At 40.2% G+C, this 24598-nt stretch overlaps 1 protein-coding gene across 5 annotated transcripts in view; it reads left to right on the forward strand.

The window, feature by feature from the left end:
* The window catches only part of BEND2 (BEN domain containing 2), a 31816-nt gene extending 12252 nt beyond the window's left edge, over positions 1-19564 (forward strand). For all 5 annotated transcript variants that reach the window (XM_075022202.1, XM_075022205.1, XM_075022201.1 and 2 more), the window contains 10 exons: positions 2089-2249; positions 3457-3528; positions 3708-3782; positions 6840-6944; positions 9069-9582; positions 10770-10970; positions 11935-12056; positions 12697-12910; positions 14079-14282; positions 19264-19564. In XM_075022202.1, the coding sequence (XP_074878303.1) occupies positions 2089-2249; positions 3457-3528; positions 3708-3782; positions 6840-6944; positions 9069-9582; positions 10770-10970; positions 11935-12056; positions 12697-12910; positions 14079-14282; positions 19264-19499 (1904 nt within the window). In that variant the 3' untranslated portion in view covers positions 19500-19564. The remainder of the gene's footprint in view (positions 1-2088; positions 2250-3456; positions 3529-3707; positions 3783-6839; positions 6945-9068; positions 9583-10769; positions 10971-11934; positions 12057-12696; positions 12911-14078; positions 14283-19263) is intronic.
* The last annotated feature ends 5034 nt before the right edge of the window (positions 19565-24598 follow it).

Raw genomic sequence — 24598 nt, forward strand, 5'->3', positions numbered from 1 at the left:
AGAGCAAGCTCAGCATCACTAAGATACATATCTAGGTCTTTATTTCTCCCCGCTTGCTGCAGAACACTTTTATTATGCTTTTTACTTATCCATTTATGCCCACATACTTGGTGTCACTTTTGCTGGCACTGTTTTTTAGGTCATCGTATTTATGCCTAAATCTAAATTTGGGAAGCTAATCAGAAAGATGTCTAGCTTAACATAAGCATAGTATGTTTAAAATGTAATTAAATCAGGGACCTAATGCTTCTCCAGGTGAAGTGGCATTCTGGTTTGGCTGCAGAAGGTTGTCTGCAGTTTGAGTGACTACATTGTGCCAGTGCATTAATCCTGCTGCCCTGCACCCCTTCTGCTTTCAACATGTCCTCTTGCTTGTATTGGTGTTGGTCCCACAGAGCACTGTGATCTCCCAGGCTCTCAGTTCTGGGAGCTCTCAGTGCTTAGTACTAGGAGATGAGTGCTAGCTTGGTCTGTGTGACACGGACAGAAGGATGAGGTGTTCTGGGAAAGGAAGCAAACTCTGGAGCTGCGTGGGAGGGTAGGTAGGTTTTAAACTTCACCTAAGAGAAGAAATATTAAGTAATTGCATGTGTATTTTTATTACTTAGTTATTGATAGTGATTTCAAAATGATGTTAACTACATTAATCAAAATCTACCGCAGATCTTGCCTAGGTAGCATCTGTCAGCTCTGCTACAACTTTTGTCTGGGCTCTTCATGCAAGGAAAATTTTTTTCTAGCTTATGATATTGAGTATATAACTACTTTTTTGTCCTGCCCCTTGCCCTTCCTCTTGTAGTGCTTAGAAATGCAGTTGTCTTTGCTTTTCAGTGGTTTCTTAGCTTGTCCCTGTCCCATTTGATTTGCTTTCTCTTTGCTTCTCAGATAGTTCTACTTTCCAGTTGGGCCATGAAATTAGTTCCATTATTTTGCAAAAGTAGTAAGAGTACCCGTGTAACTTTTCTCATGCAGCCCCTTTTACTTGGGAGGAACTTACTGTAGGTATCCACAAAACTTCCCCACCGTACCTTTTCAGCTTGACCTAAGCTCTAAAAAGCTCCTTCACAGCAGGTAGTATGGTAGAGACTTGGTTTTGCCTTTTCATGCCAGCTAAGTTTTTCTCCTTATTTCTTGGAAACCTTCAAAGGTCATCTTATGCTTTACTTGTCTTTTCATATCTTCTGTTAGCTATATCTATATCTGGTTATCTGTATAGTGCTTGGCTTGTCTATAGATAAAATATATAGAACTCAAGGGGAAATAGTTAATTTTTTTTTCTTCTTCCTCTCTTAACAGTGTTTTTACTTCTTTTTAAAAGAGCTACTGTAGCCCTTTCCTGAAAGCTTGAGCATAGAGCCTGTAAATGATGGACAGGCAGATTTGACAGTAGAGATACACCTTTTTTCTTAACTTTTTTTTTCCTTTAACATTCTTCAAAAGGTAGGTCTGGCAATCGTGTGGGCTTCGAAAGAATTAGGATGGAGCAGTGATAAACTGTGGTAATTGCTTTTTAACTGTGTGCCAGGCCCATACGTGAAGAGGTGAGGCATTTTGTGTATTGCTTGTGGATAGTTTGTGTTTGGTAGTCCCTGACCTACACTGGCTCAACAGAGGAGATACTTTTAGCAGATCTTTTTTGTTGCACAGTGCTTCAGCACAAAACTTGTGGAGAACCCGTAAGTTTAGGGAAGGGACAGCTGAGGACTAAACAAATGGGAACTGTGTTTTACATTGTGGGTGTATTGCCTGAACTTCAGTTAACTGGTTTTGTTGGAGTTTTGAATTCTGTGACTTTGTACAATCAGACATGGAAATGAGAATAGAGAATCAACAGTGAAAAGCAAAGCAAATTAAATGGAGGCTGGAGAAAGTTTGGAAGAAAGATTATTAAATTGAATTTATAATTTCAGATCTAAATAAATTGGATTAATATGTGTTTAATAATATGCTAGTAAATAAATTTCAAATAAACAAGCAGTCCAAAAGTAAAAAAAAAAAATATGGGTGACTGTGCATGTTTTTTGTAGTGAAATGTTTAATGCAGTGGTAAACCTGCTCATGTGCTTTGCTTTTTCTCCACTTTTCTAGGAAATGAAGGCTTATCAGTGCTAGCTGAAGGAGTGGCATCACAAATGAGCCATTCTGCAAGTATGCAGAGAGGAAATGGTCACAGCCCTGAAAAAATGGACTTCATGTGTTCACATAATAAAAGAAAACGACTTGCCCCTACTCTAGTGGGACACAATGTGGTATGTTTCACCAAACAGTAGCCCTTTGTTTTGAGGCCACTTTCCATGTTATTGGGAATGCCATTTTTCCTTCACTTTTGTATGCTCATTTGATGACATCCCAGTGAAGGAAGTGTGGGTAGGAGATCCATGTAGTGCATGGAAGCTTCTAGCAAGAGTAAAACCTTGTTGTGCTGGGTACTGTACATGTGTATAACAACAGATAGTGTACAGTGGAGAGTAACTTACACCAATTTCCCACGTAGATGCTCTTATTTTTTCAATAAAAAACTCTTTGTGCAATTTAGGATAAGAGTTGAAACTTAATGTTGAGTAAGGGTTTGCCTCCATAAACAAGTCTGTCCAAAGACAGACTACATATATTTTGAACTGAGGCAGTCTGAAGCTTAGTTCATGTCACCATATTCTTAAATTACAACAGTCTGGGTGTCTTTAATGCTATAAAAGCAGTTCCACTCTGTTTAATTCTGCCTGTTGTAAAACAAACCAACCCCCAACCTTCCCCCCCCCCTTCCTTTTTTTTAAAGTAAGACCTGATTAAATATTACTTAGTTAAAAAACCAAACAAACAAAAACCCCCAAACACAAACATAAAACAGCAACAGATTTGTGAAATGTGACTTACGGTGGATGGACAGGAACTGCTCCCATCCAGTAAAGAAAAATGTCGGAATTGTCCAGGTGGTGGCACTGTTGATTCCTAAGAGCAGTTTTCAAGCAGTGAGAAAATTAATGTCTTTTAGACATTTTTACAGCTTCTGTGTGCAGAGTTATACCCATTGAAATAAATACACATTTTTTTTTCCAAATTGATTTATTTAAAGTAGTGTAAAAATCTACATGGAGTCTCATAATTACATAAGCCTGGCTATATAGTACATATATAGTTAGATGAGAAAGTTCTGACCTTAGAATAACTAAATAAAAATACATATTATTGTATAAATTTGCAAGAGGTTTATGTTAAACCAGAATAAGATACTCTTAAAACAAAAGTGAGGTGAGTGTTCATATGACCTAACCACAGGCATATAAATGAGATGACTGGGTTGAGTCTCGCTTTCTTGGGCCCTTTTGTAGCCAGGGGAAGGAATATAGCTACAACTGAAAGTGTCCAGGTTGGATTCCTAGCAGGTTCTCTCTGTAGTTTATATTTTGAATTCTTTCGTTATTCAAAACATTACAATTTCTTTATGTTATTTCCCAGATGAGAACCAGGGAACGAGCATATGAAGATAGTGACAGTGTCATTTATGAGTATGAACCAGACTATGAATGTGTAAGTAAATTTTCTTTTGTTTGACCGACTGTGAAAAGCTGCTTTGGGGATGCATGTTTTGGGGTAGACTGAAATAACACGTGATGTTCAAAGTTGGGATTTATTTGCTTAATGTGATATCGTAAGACTGTGTTTATATTACTAGCTTACACTATTTTTTTATTATTTTAATGAAAAAGGGGAGTATTGTATCTGAAGCTTCCTACATTGGAGATCAGCAGAAAACTCTTATGGAGGTCCTCAGTTATTGCCAGGTATTTTTTTTTCTTTATCTCTGAAATGGCATTTAAACAATTTTAGTTAAATTTCAGGAAGATTTGCATTCTATAGTTGATAACCTATGACTTCATCCTTTCCGGTTGTTCATTTGTTAATTGCCCGCTTATCTTCAATATTTTCAGTGAAAAAATAATCTACGTCTTCATATTCTCTGAACTTTTTCACACCATAGCTGGCAAGAGTGTTTTTCAAATATTATGCTTTAATACAAAATGTAAAGTTTAGTCATTTATTGGGAGGGGCTTCACAGTAATGGGAAAGATCTGACCGTCATATGCATCCAGCTTTTGAAAGTACACAAGGCCTGCCAGAAGTGTGCCAAAATCCTGGTGGTGTTGTTTTGGCAAGTTCTTTGCTTTTGACTTCTGAAGCAGTAGCTGGCAAGACTGAAAATCACTGCACTGAAAATTAAAAGCATCCCATATTTATTCAGGTGAGGACTTATATGACTCTGGAGTCATAGTACTCTATAGACTGAAAGACATTCAGGCCATGCTTTAGGGAGGATAGTTTGTGAGTGGCTTGTAGCCAAGTATTAGTGTCTTGGAAGTCTCCTTAAGCATATATTCAGCAATGCAGTGGAAGAAAATTGACTAAGATTGTGTGACTAACATTCTTGCTGCTAGTCTGGGAATGTGTGCTGTGAGTGCTAATGAGATGATGTGGCCTCTTTTGCTGCCTGCTAGCCCCTTTCCATCTCCTTTACCCCTTTGTTACCACATTCTCCCAGTAAATCTGCTGTAGGGCTACATGAAGCCTTTTAATAACGCCTGTGCTGTCCACACTGATTTAAGTTTTTTTTTTTTTAATGCTTCCTTGAGATATTTCTAGATTTGGGGGAGATTTATAGATTCTTTTGTCTAAGGATATTTAATTTTTTTTTAAAAGATAGCTATCATATTGAAACCTAATGGTTGGTTTTGATAAAATTGAAAATAATTAGAAATTCCATCTACTACAAATCCAATCTAGAAATTTTTTTCATAGCCATATGTATTTTTAAAAATTTCTGTTAAGTTATGCTGTAGATCAACAGAAGAAATTGCTTTAGTTAGTTGAAGAAACATTTCATCTTTGTAATTCATAGTTACAATGTCCTTGTGTGTTTTTTGCAGTAATAGCTGATGACATGTGCCTGATACATATTTTCAAGTTGGCAGTGTCCTTTCAATACTAGATTAATGTTCTGTTATCTCATTACTTTATATTGTTACAACAGTATAAAGGAAGTGTATGTCTAAATTGCTGTTTGAGCATCATGTTTGAGTTGCTAAATCCTGGAAACACTGAAGAAGGAACTTTCTATGTCGCACAGTAACATATAGTAATAACTGATGGACTTTGAATGCTTTGATTTATCTGGCTTTTATGCCTGAAAATTTGGACCTTTACAACAATGCTTTAAAAAGTTTGATTGCTTTAGTAAGGCAACACAAATTTTTAACATCTGAAAGAAAACTTGACCTTGGGGATTGACTGAAGATCAGACACTTTCAATAAAATTAGTAGTTTTTTTCAATTCTTTGATGGCAGCACAACCCTCTGGTGTGTGAGCTGCTCCTGCTGGTCTAGTGTCATCAGCAAAATTGCTGAGGGTATGCTCTGCCCATTATGCAGACCATTAATGAAGATGTTAAACAGGATCGGACCCAGTATTGACCCCTGGGGTACACCACTAGTCACTGGCCCTCATCTGGACTTTGTGCAGCTGATTACCACTCTCTGGGCCCAGCCATTCATCCAGTCTCCAATCCACCTCACTGTCTGCTCATCCAACCTGTACATCAGCAGCTTGTCTGTGAGGATCTTATGGAATGCAGTGTTGAAGGCCTTCCTCAAGTCCAGGTAGACAATATCCACTGCTCTCCTCATCTCCCAGACCAATTGTTTTATCGTAGAAGTTTATCAAGTTGGACAAGCATGACCTCCCCTTGGTGAAGCCATGCTGTGACTACTCCTGATGATTTTCTTCTCCTTCATCTGCCTGGAAATGGTTTCCAGGATAGCTGCTCCGTCACTTTCCCAGAGATGGAGGTGAGGCTGACTGGCCTGTAGTTCCCTGGGTCCTCCTCCTTGCTCTTCTTCAAGACAGGGGTGACATCTGCTTTCATCCAGTCTTTGGGCACTTCTCCCATTTGCCGTGACTGATCAAAGATTATCAAGAGTGGCCTCGCAATGACATCAGCCGGCTCCCTCGGCACTTGTGGGTGCATCCCATCAGGCCCCTTGGACTTAATGTATGTCTAGTTTGCTTAAGTATTGCCTGACCATATCCTCTTCTACCCGGTGTGTCTTCCTTGTTCCAGCCTTTCCCCCTGGTCTCTGGGACCTGGGATTCCTGAAGGCCCGTCTTGCTGGTAAAGGCTGAGGCAAAGCAATCAAAAAGTGCCTCAGCCTTTCCCATGTCCCATGTCGCCCAAGGCCCCTGTCTCATTCAGCAGCAGGCCTACACTTTCCCTAGCCTTCCTTTGTCACCTATGTACTTCTAGAAGCCCTTCTTGTTGTCTTTGACATCCCTGGCCACGTTCAATTCCAGTTTGGACTCTTACTTTACAGATAGTATTTTTCTAAATACATTTCCCATTGGTGATCCGGAAGTCAGTATTTTGGTGGCTGCCTGTAAGCCTTTTACCTGTGTACTTGGAAACTTATTATGCCTTAAAATAGCATACCATAATACCTAACTTGCTGTAGAGCTTGTCAGTAGCTTTTCAGTGTAAAACAAAATGCTCCAAATATGTAAAAATAAAACATCCACTGTAAGCAGGAAGAACAACCTTTAAGTGCCAGCCACATTAAAGTTGCAAGAGTAAGCTTCTCTGAGAATTCTCTACTGTGATATTTACCATTCTACTTGCATTTTTGTATCTGAGTTGATCTTCAATATGCTTACAGAATGTATATATTATCTACAGATCTTACCCAGTTTTAGGGAGGGAATTTTGCCCTTAATTGAGCTTTCTTGGATATCTTCAGATTTAAATTGGGTTCTTGTGAAACAATACTGTTTTCACTCTTATGTTTGTTGTCAGGCCATGTATGACGCCATTCAGAAATTGGATAAAAAATTTGATCTGCTTCATCGGAAGGTCTCAGAAATGCAACACAGTCGTGTAAAGCCACTGTTGCTCAAACCTGTGAGTATTAAAGACCCAAGACATTTATTTTTCCTTTTAATTCTCTCACTTCCTATGATGCTTCTTTAAAAATAATCCCCTCCTTTCACTAAGATTAAAATTAGTAATAAAGTAGTAAACTTAAATTCCATTTCAATTAAATTATTCTAGATTTCTTACTATATGCCAGCTTCAGTCTCCTGTGTTGTTATTGACCAGTGGTCACAGAATGGCCCCCATCACATTCAGTATGCTGTGACTGATGCTGTAAAATTCTATTTGTGTTGTAATGAACAGAAATAAATTGTGTAGGATACGTCCTAAACTTGGGTATATTGGCATCACTGCTTTATGAGAAGCGATGTACGGTCTTATTGGTTTCTGCAGTTAGAAGAGAGTTTATGCATCGCTCACATAGGCTGGTTCAATTGACTTACTGATTTTTAGATCTCAACAGTGTGTTATCATATCCATTATGGTATAGAATTTTATTTTTTCTAATAAAAAGGCTTTTTTTCCAAATCTTTAAGAAGGTTTAATATTGGCTACACACTATCCATTTTGTTCCTATATGGTCAATCCACTGTTAACTAAGGAGACAGAATATTAGTACTTGTAACAATGCTCTTTAAAAGGGAAACAGAACAGGTGATTTTTGAAGAAGGTCACAAAATCCGCAATGATCTTTCTTTGTCAACAATACTGCAAAGCTTTTAATGTGGCAGAGGTGATCCTGCTGTCAGACGATGTCAAGGCATCAGTAAGGCCATTTACTTTAAGGGTGGGTAGAAGCAATGACATTCTCGTGCATGTTGATTATGAATAGGATACTAGGTTTTATTTGGGAATGCGTTTTTTTTTTGACAGCTCCACGCTTGTACTGTCCACACATCCAAAAATAAGAGATTCAGGAAACAAACTGGTCATGTCAGTTACTCTTGGACCCTGTGACTTCTGTGCTCTTACCCTCCCCTCTGATCATGTAGGATGGCAGCTGCTTTAGTGTTCAGATGAAAAGTGACTGCACTGTGCTTTTTTTTTTTTTTTTTTAAGTGGCTTTTATCACTATATGGCGTAAGGGGGAAGTCAGCAAATGCAACCTGCCAACCATTTTCTTTGTTCTGCTAGTACTTTATCTTTAAAACCATTAGGAATGCTGTAGATTTTTTATAGCTGTACCACTGTTGTACCTGTGATGGGCTAAGGATATAAACAAGGAAAGGTTGGTGGTGAAGGTACTATTTTTTTTCTTATTGGATCAACTCCAATAGCTGGAGAAACGGACAAACTTTCAGGCACGTAAGCCTTTCTTCAGGTCATAGATTTTTAAAGCTTTCAGGGGTGGAATATAATAAGATTTCTGTAAAGAACAAAACAAAACAAAAAAAAAAAACACAAAAAGAAAAACAAAGCTAACAAACAAAAAACCAAATCCAAACCCACATGTGTCAATTACATTTGGTAGCTCCTGCTCAAAGACTTATATTTTGAACTAGAACACATGCATTAGTGTGCGTATGTTTCTTAATAAAAGTATTCCAAGTGGTGGAAAGTATAGCCCATCTCTCAGTTTGTCTGTCTTAGTCACTTTGGAATCTTCTGTTGTAGATGAGATCCAAATGTTTGATGTTTTCAGCTAGCAAGTAAAGAATGAAGAGGCAGCCAGGAGAGAAAGTGAATTGCTTTTTTCTTGTGTAAAAAGGAAGCTAACATGGCAGTGAAGACATGCCTTGAAAATTCAGCAGACTGGGTCAATGGCTGACAAATTTTAAATTTTATTTTGCTTATTCGCTTTTTTTTTTTTAGAGAGTTGTTTTTAAGAGCCTTTACAAAGCTGCCTTTCTCATTATATATTTCTCTGAGTTTTTAGAAAGCAATTGTGCCAGCACCCCAGGTGGGAAAAACTTGAGAAACATTGAAGCTGACCAGATTAAACTCTGTGTTGGAACTACAAGTGAGAATAAAAGAAAGTAGAGGGAAGGCTAAAAAGTAATAGCACTAGCTTCATGACAATGAGTACTTCAATGAAGAGTCTGTTGCTAATAGCATAATTACTAAAATCTAGTCTTAGTGGTTTGCAAAAGAAAAAAATGACCAGATATGTCTAATTTAACCTTTTAATTGTTTTCTGAATCACATTTGCAGAAACCAGTTGGATTTACATACAGAAGTTCCAGTCATTTACCCCAAGGGAAAACAAGAGTACAAAAATCCATGGAAAGGGAATCAGGTCTTCATCTCTCTTCACCGGGTCAGGGAAGACATAGCCCAGTCATAAGGGTTGCTTTACAAAATGGTCACGTTCAGGTCAATTCCACAATAAAACATGTTCAACAGAGTCTTCAGCTTGAATCGCAGCAGCCTGTTCGTAGGCAGAGCCCACCACTCCCCACTATAGTTTCTACACATTCATTGCATTCATCATACGCAGCAACTAAAAGGATGCCTGACCTTTCTCCGCGATCAAATCTTGTAGCCAGTGTTATGGAGAGTACTGTCAACATTGCATCTTCACCAGTGGCATTGTCATCGATGCCAGCACCATCTGAGACCAGTCTGGGAAATAATACTGTGGTGGTGAACTACAGAAATGCATCTGGGAATGTGAACATTAGTAAAGAACTACCATCTTCTTCAGTCTCCATCAATCCTAGCGTTGGTGAGTTCCTTTTTCATAAGTACTCAGAAACAAAGGCTAAAAAATTGCTGCTAATATAAAAAAATATGCCTAAAGAAATCTCTTTATCATTATTTAGCAAAAGTAAAGGAGCAGAATTGGCTGCCTTACAAGCATTATTATAATGGAGTACTGTTTAAAACTCTTGAAACAAAGGTTATAGGAATATTTAATATGGCAGGGATCACTTAAAAACCTCTGCAGTGTATATACAGTTGTATAGACTATTGATTTACAGTACGTGTTTTGGGTTCTTTTAAGACTAAGCCCTCTTTTTCTGTCTTGATACACTTGATTTAACCTATTTTTAACCTGTGTGTATAAGCAATGTATGCATATGTTTACAAAGACAAAAGAGATTGCTGGTAAAGCTAAGTGAAGTATATGCCTGTATATATGTTTTGCATTTAAGAAAGCAACTTACCTGATTTGTATGAAGGAAATGTCTGTTTTCTTCTTGTGGAGGATTTTATCAGTGAAAAATCCTTTCTATCCTCAAATCCTCCAGTGTTTGGTTTCTTTCAAAATACTTAATTCCACAGAAAATGAAGAATTTCATAGATCATTGCATTGTAACAAACAAGCACATGTAAAATAACACCATGTTTTAAAAACTAACGTGCATCTTTCTAAAGTATAAATGCCCTGAGTTATGTGGAAGGCTGAGCTATGAGTTTTTTGTTGGTTTTGGTCTAAAAAATAAGTTCATACAGCTGAAGAGCTGCCCGAATAGTAGGTGAAATACTCAAGATACCTATCTGTAGATTGGTAAACAGTGTATGATTTAGCAGTACTATGTATGGATATGCCTTTCTTCATGCGTCATTGTCTTGAAAACAAACATGGTATCTGCACATGTGTAAAACAGGCCAGTCTAAACATTTTGGACTCTTACGTGTCTAATGTATTTTCTTGGGTGTTGTTATTTCAGTTAGTTACAGTACTGGTTAATGTGAATCAAAAATATATTTCTGTTACCATTCCAATTTAAAGCTGCTTTTGTAGGAGCGAAGATGAGTAATAAATAGTAGAACTACCTGTGGTAGAGAACATACACCAGGAGTACCATAGAGGTCAAGAGAAAGAGTTTGAAAAAGTGTTCTTTTTTTAACAACTTGCTTGGGGTTTTTAATTTTTTTTTTTCTTTACGTGTTTTTGTTTTCCAAAAGAGTTTGTTGGTGACCCAGTGAGAAATGTAAAAGTTCTTGGAAACTATTTGATGAAAGCTCGGCAAAAGACTAAACCAAAGTATGCAGCGCGCTACTTAGTTCGTGTCTTGTTCCCCAAGGAAACATTATTGTGCAGCATTATGGGAGTGAGTGCACGAGGGCGCAGAACATTGGATCCAAACAAAATTGCTGCAATAAGAGGTATGCTACCTTTCAAAATGCACAGATTTACTGCTTTAATACTTATAGAGTTTTTAACTTACAAGGAGTCATTTCTGTATGTTTCTGCTAGTCGTTGTCTAGCAACTGGTTGAATTGATAAATGCGGGTAGTGGATGTGCTCTACTCTTCTGTGTCTTTTGATTTTGAAATTCCTACTCATCAATGGAAATTCCTTCTCACCCTCAATGTTTGTTTTTCTTCAATGTGGATAAAACAATTCTAATTTCTCCTAGTTTTGTGTACTTCAGGTTCATCAGTCATGCTGACTGTTCGTAAATTTTTCGTTATGACTTATTTTGTGTTTGTGTGTGGCATGGGTTTTGTGGGGGTTTGGTTGGTTCGTTTTTTGTTTGGGGTTTTTTTGATGGCCATGGTTTACTTAGGACGAACATTAACTGGTGATTCTTAAATACTCTTTCTCTTAAGTTTGCTTCTCTCATTTGTTTGAGAAATGGTGAAGATGGGGAGTGCATTTTTTTTTTTAAATGTCAAGCCATTTACACAGATCCCATGGTATGTATGTGTGAACCTATATATCTCCTTCCTGTTTAAAGGGTCAGAGATTATTTAAGCCATGTGAAGTAGTTGCAGCATCAGCATTACCCTGTCTTTTTTTTTTTGTAGTTTGGGGTTGGTTTTTTTTTTAAAGTTAGTCTGAGAATCACACCTCACCCCTAATTCTACTAGGAAATGCTTAATAACAAAAGCATTATTCACAACACCTCAAAAAAGTATCACCGCACATCTTAAATTCATAGTGCTGCTTAGTTTCAAAAAGTGAGTTTACTATCTCTCTTTAATTAAAGGTGGAAATCTAAAGCTTCTAAATGGAGAACAGTAAACGTGAAGCACTTAGCTTTCTCTCTTTCTTTCTAAATTAGAGTAGTTTTAAATACCACTCTTTGTCATGAAGCTTAAAAAATTTTCTACATTTTATATGCAGAATTTCTTGCAACTAACTTTCCAAACTATGATTTGAGCGAGCATGGAAAAGACTGGAAAACCTGTATCACGAATGTCAATGCTATGATCCGCTGTTTACGCTCTGAAACAAAAATAAACCCAGTAAGTTGTCTCAAGGTGATAATTTATTAAGTACTAAGTTCATGCTTCTTTCTCACATTAATTATTTGAACTCCTCATCATACGAGTGCTTTAATTGGAAATTCCTTGGGTTCTGTCTTTGCATTGCTCAGCATAAGCCTGCTGACTGCAGCACTCGTTCCATATGGGGAATACTGGAAGCATGCCCCTTTCTCTTGCTCTGCCTCATCCTGCTCCTGTGTCCAGCATACAGTGAAGAGATGTATAAGCATAGGATACTAAAACAAAAGCACTGTAAACGTTGCCCAGAAGTAGTGTCAAATTTGATTGCAAGCTTAAACATGTAGCTGCTAGCACTGTTTTCACAGGCTTTCCTTCAAATATATCCAGCCATGCATTTCAACTTTATATTGACTGAAACATCACTCCCAAAACATCTGTAACTCCATTCACCTCTGCTTCTAAAAAGCTTTGTGCAAATCTGTGAATATTTAGTATCTGTTTCACCTGTGGTTTTTGTGATTGAAATTGAAATTATAAGAGTAACTATATTGTAAATATCTGGAATCTAATTTATACTAAATGGGAAGTGAACTGGAACACTAATTAGAAAACTGGTAGGCTTTCCCAGTGCATGTGCTAACCTCATTTAATGTTTCAGGAGACACCTGAAGGGAAAGAAAAAGTGGCTGACACTCCAGATACATCTCATTGTGTAGATTTGAATTATAATGAAGTTAGTGAAGGCAGTTTGCAAAACTCTCAGAAGATGACCAGCTCCACAACTGACACATTGCAGAATTCAGGATTGGATAAGTTTCCAGAAGCTTTCCACACATCTTCAGTCAAGAAACCACAGTCTTTGGAACCTATGGGTAAGCTAAGAAATTTTCACCTTATGGATTTGTGTGTTGCATTGTAAATGGTCAATGAGATGTGGAAGATGCTGCTGTAGGTGAAATTGTGAAAGGGATTTGCTGAAATATGTGGCTTTTCCTCTTAAGGCAGTCACTTGCTTTATATATAGTAAGTATTCATGGGAGCAAACAAGAACATTATCTGGCTAACAGAACATGTGTTTTCATCTACCAGTGTCCCATAATACCTATCTACTGTAAGATTGGAAAGTTCAGCTGTAAGATACTCTGTTCAGTTTCTCTGAATAATTATTTTTCCAGAATTATTTCACAGTTGCCCTGTTTTTTTTTTATTTGGTAGATAGTCTACCTTAATGGAGTAAGCTAGCTCAGAATATCTATTGAACGGTACTGCAATTTCAGAAAAGCACACCTTTCTGTAAAACTGACAATTTAGGACAATAAAAATCTTAAACCAGCCTTTATACTTGTTTTTTTCCCATAAAAATGCACAATATACAAATGCATTGGGAAAAATTCCATGTACAGCATGAGATGCCTCTAGAAAGCTTCAAGGAAAATGAGTTGAGATTAGTTGTCCTTGGAAATTATTTATTTTATTAGAATCATTTTGGAGCCCTATCAGATCTGCCTCTGCACCCAAAATTTGTTAGTCTGATCCCACAGACCTCCTGATTTAGTATACATTTTGTGGTTTTGTTGTTTTTTGTTTTTTTTTTTTAATGTTTGCAGTGAAGTCATGTTGAAGTAGTTAAAAATTATTCACTCTGTTTTTCAATTTCCACTTACAGGATCTAAGCACCATTGAAATAGCAGAACTTTTATTTACCTATGTAATTGGAAAAGCATCATCTTTTCATGTGAGATGAAAACAATTTAGAAAGCAATCATTAATAATGCAGGTTACATTGCTAGCATTGCTGAAAGCATATCAGAACTGCTGTTACATTGTTGTAAAAGAGCCGGGGGGGTTGGCTACTTGGACATTTGTCCACAATGTGTTGCATTTTAGTATTAGCTGTATGCTCTGGTCTTTCCAAGCAAGTACAGTAGTTTTAGGGAGAACTTTTTGTGTCCTAGTTTTATTGTAGTACAGCCTCTTTGAAGCATAATCAGTACTGGATAAGTAAAATTTTTCTCTCTCTCTCTCTGACATCCTTTCTAGAACTTCTTGGAAGTCCATGGCGCAATGTTCAGTTGCCTTTCTCAGTCATTTATGTAGCTAAGGGGAAGTCTCGGCCAGAGTTGTCAGCTCGCTACTTAATTCGTCATATGTTCACTGAAGATGTGCTAGTAAAAAGCAATGTATATGGTAATCTTGATCGTGGTATGAGCCCACTGGACTGCAACAGAATTAATGCTCTCAGAGGTAAGTAAGAAAAATATCTGTTCAAAGTGATAATGTGGGGAGATTAACAAAAGCAATTAACTTTGTATCCTATGAACAAACCATGGAGCTTCAGAAGTAAGTCTGTGAAACTGTTCTGCCAGGTATTAGTGCAAGCAGTGGAACAAGTTGAGAGAAAGTAGATGAAGTTATATTTAAGCAACTCAGGGAAGTCTCAGGGCTAGGGGGAAGTCTAGTTCTTCTGTAGTCTCAGGGAAGGGACTAGGTAGGCCAACCTGTGGTAATGCACAGCAGGTTACAGAGCCCTTCACAAAAAGCTTTGGGGTGTGATAATTGGTGGCAGTATTGTCTGTAGAGACTATGAAATAATGGACCTGAAGATTCTTAGTAGAGTTAAAATCACCTGAGAGTACAGACCCTGTAGCTTAAGAGAGCAGACTTTGGCTTATTTGGGAAACTGATAGGTTGGAGCTTGTGAGAGATGGCTCTGAAGAGAAGCTCAGGAAAGTTGGTAGGTCTTTAAGGACAGCGTTCTACAAGCACAAGAGAGTCCACCCTGACACTTAGGAGAACTGGTAGAGTTATGTGGAGACAAGTTTGGCTAAGCAGTGAATCCATAACTGAGCTCCAGTGCAAAAAAGCAGTATACAGAGATTGGAAGCAAGGACAGCTTATGAAGCAGAATTCAGCAACTTTGCCTGGGAGTGTTGGAATGGTGTCAGGAAAGCCAAAGCTCAGCTAAAATTGAGACTTGCAAGGAATGTCAAGGGCAGCAAGAAGAACTTTTACCACAACATTAATTATAAAAGATTGAGAAGGAGAGTGTGGGCCTGTTGCTGAATGGGGCAGGTAACTTAGTGACAACAGAGTCAAATTATGCTGAGGTGCTCAGTGCCTCCTCTACTTCAGTCGTCACCATGAAGGTCCCTCAAGCTTCTGGGCGGTGGTGGTGGCTGGGAACAGTCAGCGTGTTTTTACCTAGGGTAAATCGTGTTTGACTCGCCTGATTGCCTTGTGTGATAAAATGACTGGATTTGTGGATGAGGGGAGAGCTGTCACTTAGCTTGATATTTTTTTTTTTTTTTTTATTTTTTTTTTTAGCAAGGCTTTCAACACTGGCTCTGGCAATATTTTGGTATTCGTGTTGGGATGTTACAGTTTGGATGGGGGGACAACATTAAAGAACTAGATGGATGTTTGTGCTCAGAGGGTAGTCGGTCGTGCTCTACTTGGGTGACTGACACATGGGGTACTGCAGGGGTCTGTCCTGGTACCTGGCCTGTTTAACATCTGTATCTATGACTTGGAGAGAATGGAGAAAACTCATCTGGTTTGCATTTGACACCTAATTGGGACTATATTAACAGGTGCACAGCCAGCAGATCAAGGGAAAGGATTATCTCCCTCTGTTTAGCACTCCTGAGTTTGTATTTGGATTACTGTGTCCAATTTTGGGTCCCCTAGTACAGGAAAGAGATATTGATAAAGCTGGAGGGGCCACCAAAAGGTACAGGGAACCAGAGCACCTGCCCAGTGAGGAAACTGGGCTTATTTAGTCTGGAAAAGAGAAGGCTCCAAGAGAACCTAGTAGCAGCCTGCCACTACCTGTCTTCTCAGTAGACTCTCCCTAGAGTCAAGCTGTTCACAGCATTGCGTGTGGGAAGACAACAGGCATAAATGGAAATGAAAGGTTCCAACTGGATATGAGCAGGCTGCTTTTCCGCATGAAGACAGTCAAACAGCAGAGCACGTTGCCCTGTGAGGTTGTGCCATCTCTGTCCTTTTTCCACATCTCAGGGGACAAAGCCCTGAGCAACCTAGTGTGACCTCAGAGTTGTCTCTGCTTTGGGCAGAAGGTTGGAGTAGAGACCTCTCGAAGTCCCTCACAGCCTGAGTGACTGTGAGCGGAAAGGAACAGATTCAAGTGCCTTGCTCTTCGAAGGGCTCAGGGGTCAGCTCTCCCTATTCACCTAAGAGGGACCATTGAGAGAAAAGGTGTCAGCAAATGATTTAGTTGTTTAGAAGCTACAGGTGGGATAAGGACTGCTGCCAAGTGAACAGGCAGCATTTTGAACTAGCCCAGTTTGAGCTGTTTGAATAATGAATCTTTACTGAAGATTTATCTTTTCAAATAACATGTAACAGCCTATTCCAGTGTATGAATATGGACAGTTTTGCAGTTTCCTCAGCTTACATGAATCCAGGATGTCTTCAGGAAATTGGTATTATTTATTCTTTTGCAAGTACTATTCCAGAAGCAGAGGGTGGGTATGTTATGGTTGGAGTTGTAGCAGATGTTTTGCCTTCCGCATTGTTCTTGCTTTGGCATTAAGATTTCTGGAACAGTGATCCATGCTCCTTCCTGAGAGGGAGTCTTCTGTTAGTCTCATTTGGTCCCTCCTGCAAGGCTGGATAAAGTAAGTAGAACTGTGACAGCAGAATTAGCATAACAGTTAAGTAGCAAGTGAGGAGGGATGTGAAGCAGGTTGTAGGTAGAAAAGGTGTATGGTTTATCACACAGAAGACAAGTTGGCATTATCTGGTAAGATTTAAGCGTGGTCAGCACAAACAATGGTGTTGGGGGAAAGATCATCAGGTTTTTGTTGGCCATTTGCTCTGTGGTTATTACAGTACCTTAAAGAGAGAGTTCAACACATTTGATAAAGGTTTGGTCATGCAATATAGAAATCCTTCCACCATTTCTTTAATTTTCTGTGTTTTTGTCATATTTTCTTCGTTAAAGTTGGCTTTTTCTATGAGAAATCTGAAGAGAAAATCCTTTGCCAGGAATTCTCAAGTTTTGCTTGTGGGATGTTGTTTACTGGGCTAGATCCCAGGCTGCAGGCAGTGTAATAGTGGAGTGCCTTCAGCATTTCCCGACACCACTGGCTTAATGTAGGGTTTTACTTCCTCCTGTGTCCTTATGATATCACTGTGGGATAGTGCTCACTGGGTTAGTAAGGTTGCATATTTGACTAGTTACTCTTGTCTGGACAATACTCTTAATCATATGATTTAGTTTTAGGTAGTCCTGCAAGGAGCAGGGACTTGGACTCGATGATCCTTATGGGTCCTTTCCTACTTGAGATGTTCTATGATTCATCATACTTTTTAGAAATGTGCATCTTCTAACAAATCTTGAAACTCCTTCTCCTCCATGTCTGGAGTATAGGGAGGTTGAAAGGGTTGTTAAAATCTGGACAGTGCAGCCTAGCAGCTCCACAGGTGTGGCAAGATTGCCTCAAAGGATACAGCAATAGTGCTAAATAAAATGGACCTGGGACTTGCACTCTCTGGGGTGACGTCTGGGCATGGCTTGAGGGACAGAGCATGCCAGAAACCTGTCCCAGTATGGCAAGGCTATACATAAGAGTGGGCTTTCCGAAACTGTACATGTTACTTCACTACTAGCCTGGGAAGCTTTGCCACTTTAAGCATCTCCACATACTCCTATAGTATACATATTTTGTTTCATGACACTTTGAGCTCAAGAAGCTTTCAAAAGATGTATTAAGTGTGTCTTAGGGCTGCAGGAACACCATGTAGGGTCCAGAGCAGATGAGAAAGTCTTCTGTGTTGTGGTTGCAGCCAGGCCATGTCACTTGGCTCTGGGGCCAGAGGGGAGTCCCTGGCCCTGTTTTCTTTAACGTTATAACATAGTCTGATTGAATGGCAGCATCAGCTCCTGGAATGTAACCCTGCAGAGCAGGAAGGGGCCCCACATAGCCTTACTGTAGTCCCAACAATTCATCAACTTCTGTGAAAGAAAAGGTGTAACTTAAAAGCTGTTTTGTAGGCCACGTACAAAGGCTCTGCAGGCCTGGTAGTAGGAATTCCTATTCTGTGCTGTAGCTCTGAGGCCAACATTTTCTTGAATTTGCTGTTGGGGATGGAGGGGAAGAGAGCCTCGCTGCTGCTTCAGCCAACAGCTTGTGTATCCTTTGTCAGCATAGTTTATTACAGGAGCATCCTGGGAATGAAAGAAGCTAAGGCGCTCTCACTCCCCCCCCCGAGCAGAGTTAACATCAAGAGCACAAGTTTTTCTCTCTGTTATCTTCTTCCTTCAGACCCATGCTTTTCTGGCAAAATAGGTTTCCAGGTTTGGAACTACAAGTTAAAAAATCAACTGTAAACAATGATACTTTATTAGATCTTTACTTGGTAGTACATGTGAGAGCAATGGAAAAACAAAAGTGACGTAATATCAAATAGCTATGCCTTTCATTCTACTAAGGTAAATCTAGTTGTTAATCATAAAGTAGAAATAGTATTGCCTTTGATTTGAAATTACAGCTGAGAATTCCTTTCGGGTGCTTATCTAAATCTTTTAGGGGCTTGCTTAGAGAAAACATGTAATTCAGCTAAGCTCAGAAGGACAATCCTCAGTAATTAAAAAAAACAAACAACTAAAGTCTGCTTCTAAAACTGCTCATTTTACTTTTTGAAGGGGAGAAAGGTGCTGTAGTCTTACGTTATTTATCCCATTGCTACCAAACTCAAGTATTTGTTTACCGATCTTGTTCCAGTATGGTAAGGAACAACCTCGTGTGGTTTTTCTGTCTCTGTTGTTCCTCTACAGCTGTGTTATGTTGAATTGCTGTATTTCATTTTAGTAAATGTAGTTGTCAGAGATCCTCTGAAGGAGGGCTTGGTCCTGCCAAATATTGGTCATTCTGAAATGGAGCCTGAGATTTCTTTGCTCTGGTTGACCACATTAGAAGCTGAAGTTATTCAGTACTTTAAGGAATCAAGCCCATGTACACGGTTACATGTTTTCTTTGCATATTTTGTTTTTATGTTTAGACTTTTTGTTACTCTTTCTCAAATTAAATGGAAAGAGGGGGCAAGAGTATCTGCCCTTTAGCTTTGCTCTTCAAGCCTCACAATATGCCTAGCTGTCCTGTTTTGGTAGCATGCACTTGTTCTGGCTTAATTACACCCAAAACCAGTACATAGCTTGCATAAATAATTGATAACTTGCTATTATATTCTTTATTTTCAGATTTTCTTCAAGAGAATTATCCATCCTTTGATCTAAAAGAAACTGGATACGATTGGAAGGCATGCGTGGCTGCCATAAACAGCACAATCCGCAGTCTCAGACATGACCATAAAAAGGCTGCAGTTGGAATCCGCCAGAAAGTCTTGGCAGTGCCACCATTGAATGCAAAGAGTCCTCCACAGAGTCCCACTTCAGTAAAGCCATTTGAAAGTGACACTATCAATCTCACGGACTGAAGCTTTCTAACATCTGTCTCAAATCTTAATTTAGCAGGTTTTTATAAATCCCATGTAGAAGCCTATTACATCGAGTTGTCCTATTATACTGAGTTGTCAGAAACACTAAATAGTATTATTTCATGAGATCAAAGTTAGCAGAAGAGTTGGGAACCCTAACTCCTTGTATAAGTAGCACTTGTGCTCCTCAGAAATTACTTCCACTGTTCCCTGTAGCATTTGCAATGTGCTCTCCCCTAAAAGCACCTTCTTCTCGTGATTCATTGACTCTGAAAGATTGATCTGATTAGAAAAGATGCACTGCACATAAAGTCAGCTGAAGCAGGTAGAAATGTGGAGAGGAAAGAATGGTCCTCCTTGGAGGAAGACTCAGAGCCATCTAAATTATCTCATTATGTGTGAAGAATGAAATTTGCTTTGACAATTGGTTATTGTAAGCAAAAGTATCTAATGCAGAAAGGAAAAAAAATTATTGCATCTAGCTAACTTGTTATGTATCTCTCACTTTTTTTGCCTCCTGTAGCAGTCTTTGTTGTAGGATAAGGAAAGAGGCAGACAACAATGTAAGTACAGTTGGTAATATTTTCTTTGCTCTGATTTAGCTCTACAAAAGCACAAAAAACCATGCAGAACAAACAGTCCAATGGTTGGTTCTGTTTTTTCTTGATGAAAATTAAACGAAATACTTTTCAGGGGCTTGCTGTACTGTTCACTGGCATATGTCTCATCCACTGGTGTGGATGTCCACAAGATGCAAATCTGCTGCAACTTCCATCTCAAGGATTTGGATCCCGATTTAGATTTGAGAAATAATAATTTCTGTCAGCTTCAAGTCATTGGTCCTTCAGTTAAAACTGAGGACACGTGCTGTACTGTTGGTATGCAGTCAGAGATGACCAGCATCATTGGTATGCCTTCTCAATCTCATAATCATAGCTTTTTATACTCGGGTCTACAAGGCTAGGCATGTTTGCTTTGCTGTCTGGGTAGGCTGCTGTTCTAGAGACTTGTCATCCTGCCTTTGTTAACTTAAAACCTTGAAAGATGTGCAGTAATTATTCACAGAATGGTTGAGGTTGGAAGGGACTTCTGGATCCACTCCCCCTGCTCAAGCAGGGCCACCTAGAGCCCATTGTCCATCACCATGTTGAGACAGCTTTTGAGTATTTCCAAGGATGAAGACTTTACAACCTTCCTGGGCAACCTGTGCAAGGGCTCAGTCACTGTCACAGTAAATTGTTTCCTGATGTTCAGAGGGAACCCCCTCTGTTTCAGTTTGTGCCCATTGCCCCTGGTCCTGTCACTGGGCACTACTGAGAAGAGCCTGGTTCTGTCCTTTTGGCTCCATCTTCTTTGCAACCTCCCCTCAAGTATTTATATATGTTGATGAGATCCCCCTTGAGCCTTCTCCAGATTGAACAGTCCCAGCTCTCTCAGCCTTTTCTCACAGGAGAGATGCTCCAGTCCCTTCATCATCTTTGTGGCCCTTTGCTGGACTCTCTCCAGTATGTCTGTGCCTCTGTTGTACTGGGGAGCCCAGAGCTGGACCCTGTATTCCAGGTGTGGCCTCACCAGTGCTGAAGAGAGGAGAAGGATCACCTCCTTTGGCCTGCTGGCAACATCCTCCTACTGCAGCCCAGGTTACCATTAGAATTCTTTGTGGCAAGGGCTTATTGCTGGCTCATGTTTAGCTTGGGGTCCACTAGGACATCCTAAGGTACACTCTGCCCCATCATCTATATCATTAATGAAGACGTTAAACAGGATTGGACCCAGTATTGACCCCTGGGGTACACCACTAGTCACTGGCCTCCAACTAGACTTTGTGCTGCTGATGATCATCCTCTGGGCCCAGCCATTCAGCCAGTTTCCAGTTCACCTCATTGTCTGCTAATCCATCCAGCCCATATATCAACAGCTTGTCTGTGAGGATCTTATGGAATGCAGTGTTGAAGGCCTTCTTCAAGTCCAGGTAGACAATATCCACTGCTCTCCTCATCTCCCAGACCAATTGTTTTATCGTAGAAGTTTATCAAGTTGGACAAGCATGACCTCCCCTTGGTGAAGCCATGCTGTGACTACTCCTGATGATTTTCTTCTCCTTCATCTGCCTGGAAATGGTTTCCAGGATAGCTGCTCTGTCACTTTCCCAGAGATGGAGGTGAGGCTGACTGGCCTGTAGTTCCCTGGGTCCTCCTCCTTGCTCTTCTTCAAGACAGGGGTGACATCTGCTTTCATCCAGTCTTTGGGCACTTCTCCCATTTGCCGTGACTGATCAAAGATTATCAAGAGTGGCCTCGCAATGACATCAGCCGGCTCCCTCGGCACTTGTGGGTGCATCCCATCAGGCCCCTTGGACTTAAGGTATGTCTAGTTTGCTTAAGTATTGCCTGACCATATCCTCTTCTACCCGGTGTGTCTTCCTTGTTCCAGCCTTTCCCCCTGGTCTCTGGGACCTGGGATTCCTGAAGGCCCGTCTTGCTGGTAAAGGCTGAGGCAAAGCAATCAAAAAGTGCCTCAGCCTTTCCCATGTCCCATGTCGCCCAAGGCCCCTGTCTCATTCAGCAGCAGGCCCACACTTTCCCTAGCCTTCCTTTTGTAACCCATGTACTTACAGAAGCCCTTCTTTGACATCCCTGGCCACATTCAATTCCATTTGGGCTTCAGCTTTCCTAACTTCATCCCTGGATGCTCAGACAACTTCATTGCATTCCTCCCAGGTTACTTGTATTTTCTTCCACCCTCCGTATTCTTCCTTTTTGTGTTTGAGTTTTTCCAGAAGCTCCTTGTTCACACACACAGATGTCCTGGCATTTTTGTTGTGTTGTTTGTTCAGATGAATCTCTCTGGAGCTTGGAGACGGCGATCCTTGAATTTTAACCAACTTTCTTGGGCCCATCTTCTCCCCAGGGCCCTAATCCTATAGGACTCTTCCTGGTAGTTCTTTGAGGAGACCAAGGTCTGCTCTCCTGAAGTCCAGGATTTTGAGCCTGTGCTGCGCTTTAACCCCAGGTGGCAACTAAGCACCACACAGCTGCTTGCTTATTCCTCCTCCCTCAGTGGGATGGGGGACAGAATTGGGGGTGGGGAGTGGGAAGTAAAACTCATGGGTTGAGATAAAACCAGTAGAATACGACAGAAAAGGGAGGGGAAACACTACTGCTGCTACTTCTAATAATTATAGAATATAGAAAACATGTGAGGCACAATGGAATTGCTCACCACCAACTGACTGATGCCCAGCCAATCCCTGAGTTGCAGTGCCTCTCTAGCCAACTCTTCCCAGTTTATATACTGGGCATGACATCATAGGATATGGAATACCCCTTTGGCTCGTTTGGGTCAGCTGTTCTGCCTGTGTCCCCTCCCAGTTTCTTGTGTACCCCCAGCTTTTGCTGGCAGGGCAGTATGAAAAGCTGAAGAGTCCTTGACTTAGTATAAACACTGCTTAGCAACAACTGAAACATCAGTGTGTGATTGGCATTATTTCATCCAAAATCCAAAACACAGCACTATACTATCTACTAAGGAGAAAATTAACTTTATTCCAGCTGAAACCAGGAAAACATCTGCCCCTCATTCTATACTATCCACATCATGTCCAGGTTCCACACTTTCCAATACATTTTCAATTAATTACCATGGCTTTTTTGATACATATACACACAGATATCATTCCCTTAGTCTATGGGCCCAAGGGCTATTGCATGAATAATCTTCCCATTTAATTTGTTCAAAGGCTTGTTGTTGCTCAGGGCCCCATTTAAAATCATTCTTCTTCTGGGTCACTTGATAGAGAGGGCTTACAATCGTACTGTAATTTGGAATACACATTCTCCAAAAACACACAACACCTAAGAAAGCCTGTGTTTCCTTTTTGCAAGTTGGCAGAGACACAGCTGCTATTTTGTTGATCACATCCATTAGGATCTGATGATGCCCATCTTGCCATTTTATTCCTAAAAACTGGATCTTCTGTGCTGGTCCCTTGACCTTACTTTCTTTTATGGCAGAACCAGCTTTCAGAAGGTTTTGGATTATTTTCTTCCCTTTCTCAAAAACAGCTTCTGCTGTGTCACCCCATACGATGATGTCATCAACATATTGCAGGTGTTCCAGAGCTTCACTCTTCTCTGGTGCAGTCTGGATCAGTCCATGGCAAATGGTGGGGCTGTGTTTCCACTCCTGGGCCAGTCGATTCCAAGTGTACTAGGTGCCCCTCCAAGTGAAAGTGAATTTTGGCTGGTGCTCTGCTGCCAGAGGGATTGAGAAAAACATTAGCAATATTAATTGTAGCATACCGCTTGGCTGCCTTTGAGTCCAGTTTGTATTGAAGTTCTAGTATGTCCAGCACAGCAGCACTCAGCGGCAGCGTGACTTCATTCAGGTCACGATAGTCTTCTGTTAGTCTCCATTCTCCATTAGATATTTGCACTGGCTATATGGGGCTGTTAAAGGGTGAGCGAGTTTTACTAATCACTCCTTGCTCTCCAGTTGACAAATGAACTTGTGAATGGGAATCAGGGAGTCTCAGTTGGTGCGATACTGCTGCCAGTGCACCGTTGTGGTAGCAATTGGCACTTGTTCTTCAACCCTCAGCAACCCCACAGTCTGAAGGATGCTGAGAGAGACCAGGCAAGGTAGACGGCTGTTTAATTCCCTCCGTCTCCAAGGCAGCTATACCAAAAGCCCACCAATACCCCTTTGGTTCCTTAAAATACCCTCCCCTGAGTTAGCCTACGCCAAGGATGCACAGAGCCTCTGGACCAGTCACAATGGGGTGTTTCTGCTGCTCATTCCCAGTTAGGCTTACTTTGGCTTCCAGTACAGTTAGCTGTTGGGATCCCCCTGTTACACCAGAAATACAGATGGGTTCTGCCCCTTTATAACTTGATGGCGTTAGAGTGCACTGTACACCAGTGTCTACAGTGCCTTGTACTCCTTGTGGGTCTGACGTGCCAGGCCATTGAGTCCACACAGTCCCATAAACCCGGTTGTCCCTTTCCTCCACCTGGCTGGAGGCAGGACCCCTCTAATCCTGGTCAGAGTATTTGTTCTTTCTTGTAAAAATTAGTTAGAAGCCCCTTCAAGAGGATAAG

The sequence above is a fragment of the Buteo buteo genome, unplaced genomic scaffold (genome assembly GCF_964188355.1).
Source record: "Buteo buteo unplaced genomic scaffold, bButBut1.hap1.1 HAP1_SCAFFOLD_199, whole genome shotgun sequence".
Lineage (NCBI taxonomy): Eukaryota > Metazoa > Chordata > Aves > Accipitriformes > Accipitridae > Buteo > Buteo buteo.